The following is a 13,642-nucleotide window of genomic DNA, read 5'->3' as shown; positions in this document are numbered from 1 at the left end:
TGGTCTTTGAAGCCCGGCGATGGGAACGAGGGCCCGATGGCTTCAAACACCAGCAGAATCAGCCTGAAAGTTTCCTCAACGCCCAGGGGAGAATGGGAAGGCTAGATCTGTATCGAAAGGGGGAAAAAAAAAAGAGTCAAATTTGCCAACCACAGACAAATTCCCCTCATGGGGAGGTTGAGGAGGCTGACATTTTTAGATCGCAGGGTCAATAGTAAAGTTAATGAACTTAAAGGGCACCTTTTAGATTTTCTTTTTTCTTTTCTTTTCTTTTTTAACACAGATATGAGCCCTCATTTATCATAAACTACCCATTCTTATACTTCATTAAAATATTGGAAGGTTTTAAGACATTTTAAGAAAATGTATCAATTCCCAGATATAGATTTAGCTTTTTATGCACTGTTCAACATGATGGTTTTGAATTGCTTGAAATATGATTGGAATCAAAAAGGAAAATACAGTTCAGTGCAACATGTCTGTCATATCAGCTACATAAAATTACAATGATCATTATAATTGTGTGTTTGGGACATGGCTTTTAATGGTGAGACTTATGTTTTTGTAATCAGGCTCTCAAATATTATATAAAAATTTGATTTAGATTTATCTGCCAATATATCGGTTATCGGCTTTCAAATATAAAGAATTATCAGTTTCGGGCTAGATTTTCATATCGGTGCATCCCTATTTAATGGATCCCAGTAAATGTGAAAAAGATGATACCACAATAAAAATGGTATAAAGAAAATGTTGATAGTTCCTATTGATCCAGCCTATTGATCCAGCATTGTTCATGTGTGACATTTTAATTTGCCTTATATTGATGTAATTCATCATAAACCACTCATGCTTCATTAAATCATTTTAAGATTTTAAGCACCGATTTTAGGGAAATAACAGGTAATGTGTTAAACCGGACAGAGTAAATGTGAAACATTATACCACAATGAAAATGGTTAAAAACAAAAGAGAGTAGACCTTTTATTTAATTTCACTGGTGGAAACAAGCTTCCATAATGAACATGTTACGTGCTGCTATGTATTATCCAAGGAATGAAGAACGGGACATGGAATGAATAAGTAGATACATTTAAATAACACAAGCATTCATCAAAACAACTAGCACAACATCAATACTGGACAAGGAACATAGGAAAACTCAGGGCTTATACACACAGGGGGAACAAAGGGAGCTAAATGAAACACAGGTGAAACTAATCAGTAATGGGAACAAACTGGCACACACACAAGCGAACTATAGGTCAAACAGGAACAGGGAAAACCAAACTAAAACACCATGAAACTAAACCAAAACTACACGTTACAAGATTTGATTAACTTGGTAATCTGTGCCTCAAACAAAACTTGAGTGTCTTTCAACAATCTGAAGTCACGTGGAGAATTTTGGAAAATATGCTATGCCTGACATAAAGCCAGGGAATTTTTCCAACATGCAGACTAGCCTCCCCTTCTTATAACTATGTATTTACTCACCTGTCAGTCATCCATGTGTGGCTGTAGGTGCACATACAGCAAATCCATAGCATGACTGGAGTGAGCGAGTGGGACTGTAAGCCTGATGCATCAATTCACGGCGCATTCCCGGCGTTCCCGGGGGAGGCGCAGGGATTATGGAATCCTATATCTCTCAAGGACACTCGCTCAGGTGAGCTGTGTGTTATACTATCCCTGCCTGCTCTGTTTTACGGTTCCCATAAACCCCGGTGTGCCTAATTTAATCCCGTACGCCCCTCACACACCTCCCGCGGCCCGCGAAAATCCCGGGGTTTAGTGTGCTGTGACGAGACCCCACGAAATCCTGCTGAAACACACACACACACACACACACGGAAGGGATTATTAATATGTTTGTTAATATGATTTACTTGAAACGCTTTGGGTGTTATCTACCTTATTTTCAACGCGGAAGTAAGCTGTTTTGTACAGCTAAAATAACTGTAAACGGAAGCCAGACGTAGGCTATTTACAAATTACTCTTACGTGAAAAAAGGTGGATGTGATATAACGTTAGTGTTATAAAAATTGGGTTTTATATTAGAAAAACTATTAAACAAACTATTAAAGAGACAACTATCGAGAGGCAGTGTGAATGAATGAATATAAAACTAATATCTGTAGGCTATTCATCCATATCAGCGCCATATTTGATTTTTAACGGGAATGAAAGCCAGGCTGTGAGGATCTCTCTCTCTCTCTCTCTCTCTCTCTCTCTCTCTCTCTCTCTCTCTCTCTCTCTCTATATATATATATATATATATATATGTATTTTATTTTTTTTTATTTTTTTTTTCTTCAGTGGGTTGTGCTGTTATTTATTGTTTTAAATTGTTCTGCTGACGACACCCTGCAAAATATCTTTCCAAGAAATTTCAATGGGCAAAAAAACTCCAGACAATTATGTAATCTAGGAGCTTTTTATCCAGCTTTTTACAATGAAAACAGCTACCCTGCTTTTATACCTGTCATGGCGCTGCTCAGTCTGAATAAGGCCTATTTAACCTTGCAACCACATTATATTATGATCAAAACAACTCACACCCTAGCAACCACCTAGAACACCATATAAACCACCTAGCAATGCCCTATCCCTAGCAACCACATAATAGCACAATAAATTCATGTTTTGTTTATATGCGAGGCAACGGATCGAATCATCTGATGCTCTTGTTGTGTTGTTCATCCAACAGGATTTCTACACATGACTGTGATGCTCAGAGCACCGACAGGCTTTTACTGTGACGATGTGGTAAAACACCACATTATCCTCTTCAATAGATTAGACACAAACACCGGCGGGGAGGACGAGGTTCAGGTTTGATCATATTACGCTCTGTGTTCTGTAGGCCCACTCATGATTGATAACCGGGGCCAGACGTGGTCGGGTCTGCGTTATCTACTCAAGCTTTATTTAATGCAATGAATAGTTTTAAAGCCCTCAGATTGTGTGAGAAACAGATTACAGAGAACTGACACTGATTTGCACAGGAGAGCATGAAAGGTTAAAGCATGCATAATTGAAAAGTGAGATCTGAAAATCTTGAGAATGTGAAAGTTCAAAAGGTGGCCTTCAAAGCCCTCATATGGAAATACTTTTTTTTTTCCAAAAGAGCAAACGGTGGCGACTGGGTAAAATGTGAAGCGTATTGATTGGTCAGTGCGTTCTGTTGCTCCCACATTATGACCAGTGGCATTTACCAGCTCATTTCTGCAGTTAAAGTAAAGTTTGAAGCTCTCACTAATATCATACACTTTTTAAAATCATTGTAGGTTTACTTTCTTTCCCTGTGGAGTGCTTAATGTTAGTCGAGGTTTTCATCCTAAAAAGGGTCATAGTTTACTTTTATGACCAATTTTCCTTTTCTCACTATTAAATGCCATTTATAATCCATTTTAATACCACAAAATATCACGGTAAATAATCAAATCCATTGCTTATACTACCTAGTACTCTTGTTTTCCCTCCAAAATGATGTCACTTTCTGGACGATGATGTCACTGAGGGGGTGGCTTTTGTTTTTTAACATTAATGGCATTTACAATTAATTTTACTTCAATAATTTGACATAGTTCCCAACAAAACAGGATTTAGAAGGAAAAAATTACTTGATTTATTGCATCCAGAATTGATTGGATGGTGAAAAGTGGGCGTTAACTTTTAGGAATACAGTACCATGCAGATGATCTCAAGCTAACAGACATGGATAAAAAGCACAAAATAGACAAGGCTTCTAATTTACAATGAAAGAACATAAATAAATAAACTGAATAATTTTCATTTCAACATGCTCCTAACTTTATCTCTCCCAAAACACTTGATCAAACTTGAATGTTTGCAAAATTATGTGATAAGATCATTCCTCTAATTCAGAATTTACTGAATTCTGTGGCTTTTAGAATATAAATATGCTTGTAATCTATGAAAACATTTGGCAGCATTTAAAGTGCATTCCACTGCTTAAACTTTATTAATTAGAACTTGATTGTTCACTTTACAGAAATGACACTAAAAAAAGATGGAAATAAAGAGCTAAATGTAATCATGATGTTAGTATCAAACTGAGTTGTGAACTTTGATTAAAAAAAGGATGCACAGATATGAAATATATATATATATTTGGCCGATACCGATAATTCTTTATATTTGGAAGTCGATAACCGATATATTGGCCGATAAATCTAAATCCAACTTTTTACGTAATTTTTGAGAGCCTGACAAAACAAAAGTCTCACCATTAAAATCCATGTCCCAAACACACAATTATAATATTCTCATTATAATGTTATGTAGCCGATATGACAGACTTGCACTGAACTGTATTTTCCTTTTTTGAAGTGATTCTAATCATATTACAAGCAAATCATAACCATCATGTTGAACAGTGTCTCATCTGAAGAGTCTCAGCTGAAGGAAATAATACATTATTTATTGGCTTTAATATATCGGACAAATTTTCTTACCGGGCCGATAACGATAACTTATAAAATGAACATATATCGGCTGATATATGGTGGCTGAAATATTGTGCATCCCTGACACAAACCAACTAACACCACAAAATATCACAGTAAATAGTCAAATCAATTGCTTATACTTACTAGTACTCTTGTTTTCCCTCCAAAATTATGTCACTTCCTGGACGATGATGTCATTAAGGGAGTGGCTTTTGTGTTTTACAGTTGCTTACACACAATTTCTGAAACTATGGCTCAATTTCTTGAAACTCTACACACAAAACCACAAAACACACACACACAACATGCAAAACATCAGACATCTCTTGCAAAAGCAAACACATCATTCAAAACTATTTTAACTCTTTCAAAAATTTTGTTTTTGCTCAGTAACTGAAAAATGTAAAACACTACTCTCTTGTGTCTTTTGCTTGTTCAGTGTGCAGTGGAGTGTACAGGAGTTTGTCACACGTACATGTATAAATACACTGTATATACAGTATGTATGCACAACTGATGAATGTTTCACTGAAGTGACTTGAGCTGAATATATTGACGCTTTTGGCTTCTCGGGTGATTTTGATTATTGTGAAGCTGCTGTGAAAAAAATCTATATTGTAGCTTGTATGTACATTCAATATACATATATAAACAGTACACACACACACACACACACTGAATATGCATACAAGCCAAGTCAGAAAGTCAACTTTATTTCTAAAGCGCTGTGTGTGTGTATATAGTGATTGATAATTCACTCATGTTTAATTAACTGTGGTTAAAAAGTAAGTTTAATATTGTATCCAGTCTTATTTGATGGGGACATATGAGAGTTTTCAGTGAGTGTGTGTGTGAGTGAGTGTGAGTGTGAGTGTGTGTGTGTGTGTGTGTGTGTGTGTGTGTGTGAGTGTGTGTGAGAGAGAGAGCAGCAGGAGGTTGTGGTGTTCCTGGCTGCACTCGTTCATTGTTTCAGCGATTGTTCTTCCTGTTGAGGCTGCGAGAGGTTCTGTCCGGCCCGGCTGGCTCTGCAGTAATTGTAGTGTGTTTGGGTCTGGTTGTCTTCTGATAAAGGATCAAAGTTGACCACGGCCCAGCACTAAACGACAGTGTTAGCAACACATGTCAACAGACGACATTTACAACCAGCGTTTCCTCCCGAGGAGGAAGTGAACAGCGCTCAACAGAGACCGTATCTCTTTATCCAGCCATTCAGAGCTCTGCTCAATGACCTGGAGAAAAGCACATTTCATCAATGGCTCAGGAGCAATGAAAGGTTTCAAATAAATTCTTTATTGCTGCATGCATAAAAATAAAAAAATCAGATATGCTCAGATTGGCATACTCATGTTATTTTAGTATGTGGATCTTGTGCATGCATGGAATAACGTTCAACATTTGCTAAAATATCCAATATACAAACAGATCACTCTATGTTAGAGCCAAATCCCATAATGCAATGCTCTCAATTTGATCAATAAACCAGACGTGATATCAACTGTTATTTGATCAGTGGCATACTTATTTTTGCACATTTTACGATTTGAATAAAAACAAATAAAAAAAACATTCTTTTTTTTGTGTGGATTTTGCTAAACTAAACATTCAACATAGTACATCCTTAAACCTGTGCATACTTGTTTTTGAAGTTAAAAGTTTACAGAAAGTTTCTTTGTTAACTTAAAGTTTCACAAACTTTTTGCATTGGTAACAGTAATGTGTTATGCAGTTGCTGCTTTTTAAATAGTAGGAAGTATGACTATGCGATGTGTTAATATTCCATTAATCACTGTTAAGCAAAATTATATTAAAATACAAAATAAATGAGAAATCATCAGAAATTATACATCTGAGATTCTAACTGGATGTTGTTGAACTAAACATGCAACAGTGTGAAGTTATGTGACAATAATAAAGCATAGGCTACTTCTGTTTGATGAGTCCCGATATGCGTACTTATTCACTATATTTATAGTATAAATAGTGCGAGTAGTCAGTAGTGTGTTCACACTGAAATTTCCCAAAAGAAAAAGTGCATTTCACTAACACAGAGAGAAATACAATACAAAAAGAAAAAGTGTGGATTGTTGAACACTTCATGCACTCACATTTAGCAGTTTTCCTTACAAAGTGGAGGGGGCGGGGCTATCAGACTGATCCTGAATGACAAAATAACTCCTTACAGAATGCATACACTTCAGGGTTGAGCACATAGTATAAGTGTGTAGTGTATAGTGTGTCATTTGGGACACAACTACTGTTTCACATACTATTTTACACCATACTATATGCAGTAAGCTAATATTCTATATATACATGTGCAAACATTAACATTAGTGCTACATTTTCAGTGCATGTTCATCTTTCTTTACTGTGTAATGTTGCTGTTTGAGCATGGAAAAGCTCTGCAAAGTTACCAAGATCTTCTCTATATCAGTGTCAGTGTTTCTGAACTCCTGAAACGCCTCCATTGTAGTCTTGAGTTTCTTCCGGGAACGAACACGTCACAATATTCCTCATTTAAATAATTCATAAGCAGAATAAAGGGGCGGGCCTGGTTGAGTTAGTTAGTAGTGTGTTAAACTGGTGGTTATGGTAAGAGGCGGGACATTTCCCAAACACACTCTAAGTGCTCGACCAATCACAACACACTGCTCCAGCCGACCAATCAGAGCACAGTGTGCTTTTCAGAAGGAGGGGCTTCATAGAGACAGGAACTAAACAGAGCGTTACTGACAGACTGGGAAGAGAGGAGCCGCAACAATGGGAAAAATAATCAACATTCAAGCCAAAAAACATCAAGACTTTGATAAAGAGCACAATATGGCCTCTTTAAAGACCTCGTCCTGTGTCTGTGGTCAGTGGTGTGTTCTTCCAGGCCTGAAGTCACAGAAAAGCTTGAGTTTGTCACTGTCTTCACTCAAGCACTTGGATTTCTCCCCCCCGAACCCCCGGCCTCCTGTTCCGCACCGCTTTGGCAGGAACAGATCTCCTCACAGGCCTGAAAATGCTTCATGGGAATTATAGCTGAGGCTATTACAGTTTGTTCTTCCAAATGTACTGAGGGGCTGATGGTCTGGGCAAAGTGCTCCATCTTGGAGTGACTGTGCATCTGTGCTCTCAGAAACAAAATGAGAGTGTAAAGCGTTGGTCAGCATGGGTCTTCGTCCCATCTGTCCGTTCCGCTGATGAAGAGAAGTGGAAAAACTACAAAACTCTGTGGTTTTTGCAGTCTAGAGCAATAAAACAATCCATATGCATTATTTTAAAACATAATTGTTCATTTATCTTATCACTTCGGTTGCTTTACCAGCTAAAAGGGGCAGTCTAATTTTTTCCCCCCATGTTAAAATAATATGACGGTGTAGAGATAACAGTGGTGCTTTCATTAAACATTGTATTGAATATACAAATATAACATTAAAGTATACTTTCATTATGAAACTAAAACTGCCAGTAGGTGGCAACAATTCACGGTGTAAATGAATGAGTGATTGGTTGATTGATGAATTCATTCAAATGTAAATGAAGCTGTCTTTATAAGTCATTGAATCATTGACTCACCCGATTTGTAAAAAAAAAAAAAAAAAAAAAGAATCATTCAAGAAAAAAAATTGCACCTTTAAGATCTGGGGCCTCATTTATAAAACTTTGCGTAGGATTTGCGTCAGAAGTGGCGTACGGATGAAACATAGGACGTGTGTACACACAGAAATATTCGGATTTATAAAACCGTGCGCACGCACATCCTACGCAGTTTTCCCTTAATAAATCACCATCAATTCTAAATGTAGCGCAGCTTTTGCGGCTTCATGTCACGCCCATAGTTGCCCATAAATAGTCTGTGAAACGCCCACAAGTTAATATTCATCGATTGCGAAATCATGGCAAACACAGAGGTGGAAAAGAGGAGTAAAATGTTGTTTGGAGGGCACAGTGTGGGCATTACTAATGCCAAAAAGGCACTTGAGTGGCAAAAGGTTGCAGACGCCGTTAATGCTGCAGCCTCACAACCTCGACCGTGGCCGAAAAAAAAAGAAATGGTCGGACATCAAAGTCGATGCAAAAAAGCGTCTAGCGCTCCATCGCCAGAGTGTGTCTGCCACGGGTGGGGGAAAGGGGACACCGGAGATGTGTTATGAGGATGAATTGCATAACATGCCAATATTATTGCAGAACACATTTCACTTTTCTTTTTGCATATACGTGTTAATTTGCATTTCTGTTGTAATCTTCGTTTGATTGTTTGTTTTACACTGCAGATCGATCAAACGGGTGTTCGAGTGGCTGTTAATTGTAAGACTTGCTTTGTGAAGTCTTCATGTTATTTATGAGAGGCAGTATTGCCATTTCTTTTACACAACGGTCTACAGTTTCACACACTTTCACGTGTTTCTTCCCTCTGCCGACGGTGTCGCCATTTCTCATTTCACCAGTGTTTGTGCGTACGCCTGGGTCAGAGTTTGCGTGAAGGACCGCACATTTTCCCGTCAAGTTTGCTTTTTATAAATACCAATTATTGCGTAGAGAGCGGCGTACGCCTTCTTTTGTGCGTACGCAACGTTTATAAATGAGGCCCCAGGGCATTTGCTAAGGTTTCTGCAAGTCTTTACGAATAAGTCATTGAATCATCGACTCACCCGATTGGTTTAAAACCTTAAATTATTCAAGAACAAAGCTTTGTTGATCGCAGAGGCAATGGTTCTGCTGTGACTATTTTGAACTATTGTCACTTGATAACTTTAACAGTATCTTTCTTTTATTACTTATTTATCAATTGTATACCATTGGACAAAGTATAAAATAGCGATGTGATGATCATAAAATGAGGACTTAGTTGGTCAATTGGGCAAATTCATGTGACCAAACGAACTTGGGAAATCTTAATCCCGCACATGAAATTCACGATGGATTCCTAGAAACAGGAATTTCGCTCGCAAACACTCACCGAACAACAGCAACAAGAGCATTTACTCTTTTTCCTGCATATCGTAAATTTAGCAAAACACGACAAATAAAATGTACACAGTCTTAAGCTGCCCACCTTATCAGTGTGAGAATGAGTTCTTCCTGCAGTATTTAACGTCGTTCCTCGGCCCTCCCCGTTCTTGACATCTCAATGGTTGAAGCTCTTGGCTGGTAATTCCTGGAAGTTCGCCACTGAAAGCAATGGCGAGTGTGAGAGGATCTGTTCTTGTGTAACAGTGGTCAACCTTATCATTGCGCTCCAAGTGTGAAGGAGCAACTTGAGTGTCACAATCTTCCTCCGCAGTCTGTTTGTCCACTTCCTGTTTAATTTAGACAAGAGGGACGAGTCTCTGTAGAACTGGCATCTGGGAATGACCAAACTGCAAATCCTAAAGTTAATCTAACTCATAAGCACAGAAAGGATTGCTGAATAAACTATATTTAAGACTTTCTTTAAAACTGGGAGTTTCTTACATCATCTGTTCCACATCTAGTGAGCTTGACAAGTATTAGACAAGTTTCCCAATGTGAAGGATGTTCAAAAATGCAGTCAGCACTATTATTTTTGCCTTCTCAGATATTGCAAATATTATTCATGAATAAGGCAATACCAGAATGCATTATGAGTTTGATGGGGGGGAAAAGGCATGCAAGATGGTGTAGGGAAATGTATATTTTCAATTATAAAATATATTTTTCATAATATCAATATAAAAAAATATATAAAATATACTATTTTACTCAATATTTCTATATATTGTGTATTGTCCATTTCACATTTGTGTATATTTTGCTCCATATTTGTGTCTATTGTGATTTATCCATTTTATTTACTTGATATTTTATATTGATAATATATATATATTAAATATATTATAATACATTTCTCTAGACATCATCTTGCATGCTTTTTTTTCTCACCAAACATGAAAGTCAATGATGTAAAATGTACGAGTGTCATGCACACAAACGACTCAATGATTTGCTTCCTCTCAAAAAACTAATTTTAATTAAAACAAAAATGTTGAATCATTAACAAGTTTATAAAACAGTGATTTAGTTACATAAATAAATTGATATCGGTGTATCAAATCTTAAATTCAACTTCATGAGAATGTTGACACGGGTGAAGAAGTACAATCGTTTACCTTGTATAATAAATAAAATGAAAAAAAAAGAAAGAAGATATTTCTGTTTCTAAACGAACAAAATAAAGTAAAATAAAAAGAGCTACAGACAAACCTCTAAGGAAGGGGACACTCGACAACGTTTTTGCACCAAAAACATAGGAAACCTGCTTTTAAAGCACAGAATACAGAACCATTCAGCTAAAATTAAAGACAGTAAAGTTGTAACCAAAGTTGGTTGGCTTTCATTTTTAACGAACAAGTTTGGTAGTTAGAACTCCAGTTTGGTTATTTTAAAGCGTTAAGACAAGGCAAGAAAGAAGGCTGTTTTCGTTTCGTTGAGGAATCCTATAGGAACGACAAAACGTTAAAAAAAAAACTAAAAAAAACATTTGAACAGTCAGACCTACACAGCAACTTTCTGTCTTGCACAAAGTTAAGATGTCAGCAGATAGGCATGTACATGTTATTGTGCATAAAAATGGAGTTTCGTCGTGACTCGATTATTGTGGAAAGAAACAAGAGCGTCAGGCCAATCGCTCGGCATGTTTGCGTTAACATCGATACTGTTGGATCTACATTTCTAGGCGTTTTTTGAGGCACGTGGGCCTGCGTTTCTTGCATTCCCAATTCTTAATGCTAAGGCTTGCTGCTCTGGTTCACTGGGTGTCCGTCCAAACCACTGTGTGCCCTCGGGTCTACGCCAATGCAAGCTCGACCCAGATCGCGAATCGAGCATCGGCATAGAGACCCGACACACAGGTTCACTGCCCGATTCAAGCCCCGACAGCACGGCCGTGTTCGGAAAGGCACGCTAGCGCACGGGCACTACGGATGATACTGTGCAATGCAGATTAAATGTGAAAAAGACGAACTGAATTAAACATGCAACGTCAGGAGAAACGTTCCTCGTGGAATAATAATGCCTACCGTTTGCGTTTCCCGCGCAGTGCGCGCGCGCGCTAGCCTTCCGTTCCGAACACAGCCCGAGGCTCGCGTTTTCGTTTAGTCCCTCTGATATGTTTTATTTCAGACCAAGGTACTGCAGCTTCAAGTATTTTGCATTACATAGAATATTCTTTTTATAAATTAGTTAACGTATACATTTTTTCAATATTCAGACATATACTATCATATATACAGTACAATAAAATGCTCTCATTCTTTCATGACCATTTTTTTCTTCTTTTTTTTCCTTTTTTTCAAAGAGAATCCCTGAGATGTATGTCGACAGTCGCTAAGTTTCCACAAGCGCAAGCACAATGGGGTTGAAGTGTGTGTGTGTGTGACATGCTTTTGGACGAAACAGCACTGCAAAGCCACGCAATTAGCCTGGTGAACTGAAAAGGAATAAAAAAAAAAAAAAATGGAGACGTGTTTTTGTTTTTCTGGTTTCTAACACTTCTTTAGTACACTGGTAACGTGTGACTGGTTCAGGAAGGAGTAAAGCTGAAGCCGTACGAGGTACTTGTCACTTAGGATGGAGGTGTTGTTTGGTTTAAAGCCATTTTTCTTCTTCACTTTGAGGCTGTGAATGTTAAACAGAGAGATCTGGAGTGCTGTGTGGACTTTCGCCACTGGACAACATATACTCAGTGTAAACCCAAACGTCGTGACATACTCTTTCACACAAATAAAAGGGGAAACACACAAACTTCCAACAACATGACAACGTTCCACTTTTTTTTCCCGTTTTCTTTTTTTTGCGCAAGTCTATACACATAATACCGGTGTGGTTCGTAATGTTTTTCTCGTCTCTAGGCAAGCGAAAGCTAGCCGAACCGCTCGCGCACGAGCATCATGAGTTTCTTTTTGCCTTTGTATATCTGTTTCAGGTTGTCTATGAACTGTGTGAACTGGATGTGTCCGTCGTGCGCCATGAGGAAAGTCTCTCTGGCTTTGCTGAGGAACTCGATGAACTCGCTGTAGTGCCGTGGGCTGATGTGCGTGAGCCGCGAGTGCGTCGTGTTTATGTACGCCCCGATCGTGGCGTCCAAGAGCTGTCTTAGCGGGGCTTTATCCAACGACATCAACTTCCCAGAGTTCCTACGGCTATGCAGCGCCACCATGCCGGGCGTCGTCAGCGTGCAACGACGCAAAATGTCCGACAGCACGGTTGCGCACTTCACGCTTTTCACCACTAGGGGGATGATAGCGGCCAGCTCGTTCTTGCCTAGCGAGTGGCTAAGCGCACAAGCCCACAGTACGTCGTTAATAGCGGGATGCGTGTCCTGGTTGTAGCTCAAGTTCAAGTGCGCCATCGCTAGCGTGGCTAGTTTATACGCGCGCATCGGATACCCGCGGTGCTCCATGTAGCGCGCGATGGTGAACAGTTGCGTGTAGCTCATGCCCGTAGTGGCCGCGTCCAACACGATCTGGTACGCCGTCTCGAAGGCGATGTGGTCCTTCTCGCAGAGCGTTAGCGCCGATAGCGCGCAGTTCTGAGGGTCCTTCATGGCGCACTGCAGGGCTAGCGTCCGCGCGCTGCTTGCTAGGTTCTCCTGCTGATGGCAGTCCAGATGTAGCCGTACGATGGTGCTGTTGGACATGACGGTGGTCGCGACGATGCTCGTGGCCTCAGTGGGCGTGAAGAGCGTAAACCAGCTCTGCATGATGCTGTCCAGTGCGTAGACCCCTGCACACACACACACCAATTGTCAGTCAACGTCATTAAAGAATGCAAAACTGTCCCTATTTATGTCCTAAATACATGTTCTTATTGGGTTCAGTTATATATATATATATATATATATATATATGAAGAGTTCAGATGCAAAAGCCTCTGAGTGCCATCTGAAATTTTCTTCTAGAATGATTATTTTTATAAAGCTCGTATATTTAAGTTAAGTAATTTCACTTAAATGACAATTAATAGGTAATTTGCATTGCCATTTAAGTGAAATTATTGAACTTAAATATACGAGCTTTAAAAAAAATGATCATTCTAGAAGAAAATTTCAGATGGCACTCAGAGGCTTTTGCATCTGAACTCTTCATATATATATATATATATATATATATATATATAATATATATATATATATATATATATATATATAATATATATATGACAA

At 38.6% G+C, this 13,642-nt stretch overlaps 1 protein-coding gene across 1 annotated transcript in view; it reads right to left on the bottom strand.

Moving 5' to 3' along the window:
* Window positions 1-10,431: 10,431 nt before the first annotated feature.
* Window positions 10,432-13,642, bottom strand: part of LOC309489748 (zinc finger SWIM domain-containing protein 6) — an 84,013-nt gene continuing 80,802 nt past the window's right edge. Inside the window, exon 14 of the mRNA XM_082158615.1 lies at window positions 10,432-13,203. Within this exon, the coding sequence (XP_082014741.1) occupies window positions 12,341-13,203 (863 nt within the window). The 3' untranslated portion in view covers window positions 10,432-12,340. The remainder of the gene's footprint in view (window positions 13,204-13,642) is intronic.

The sequence above is a fragment of the Leuciscus leuciscus genome (genome assembly GCF_965113295.1).
Source record: "Leuciscus leuciscus genome assembly, chromosome: 24".
Classification (NCBI taxonomy): Eukaryota; Metazoa; Chordata; class Actinopteri; order Cypriniformes; family Leuciscidae; genus Leuciscus; species Leuciscus leuciscus.
This window is presented reverse-complemented; position numbering and strand designations above follow the sequence as displayed.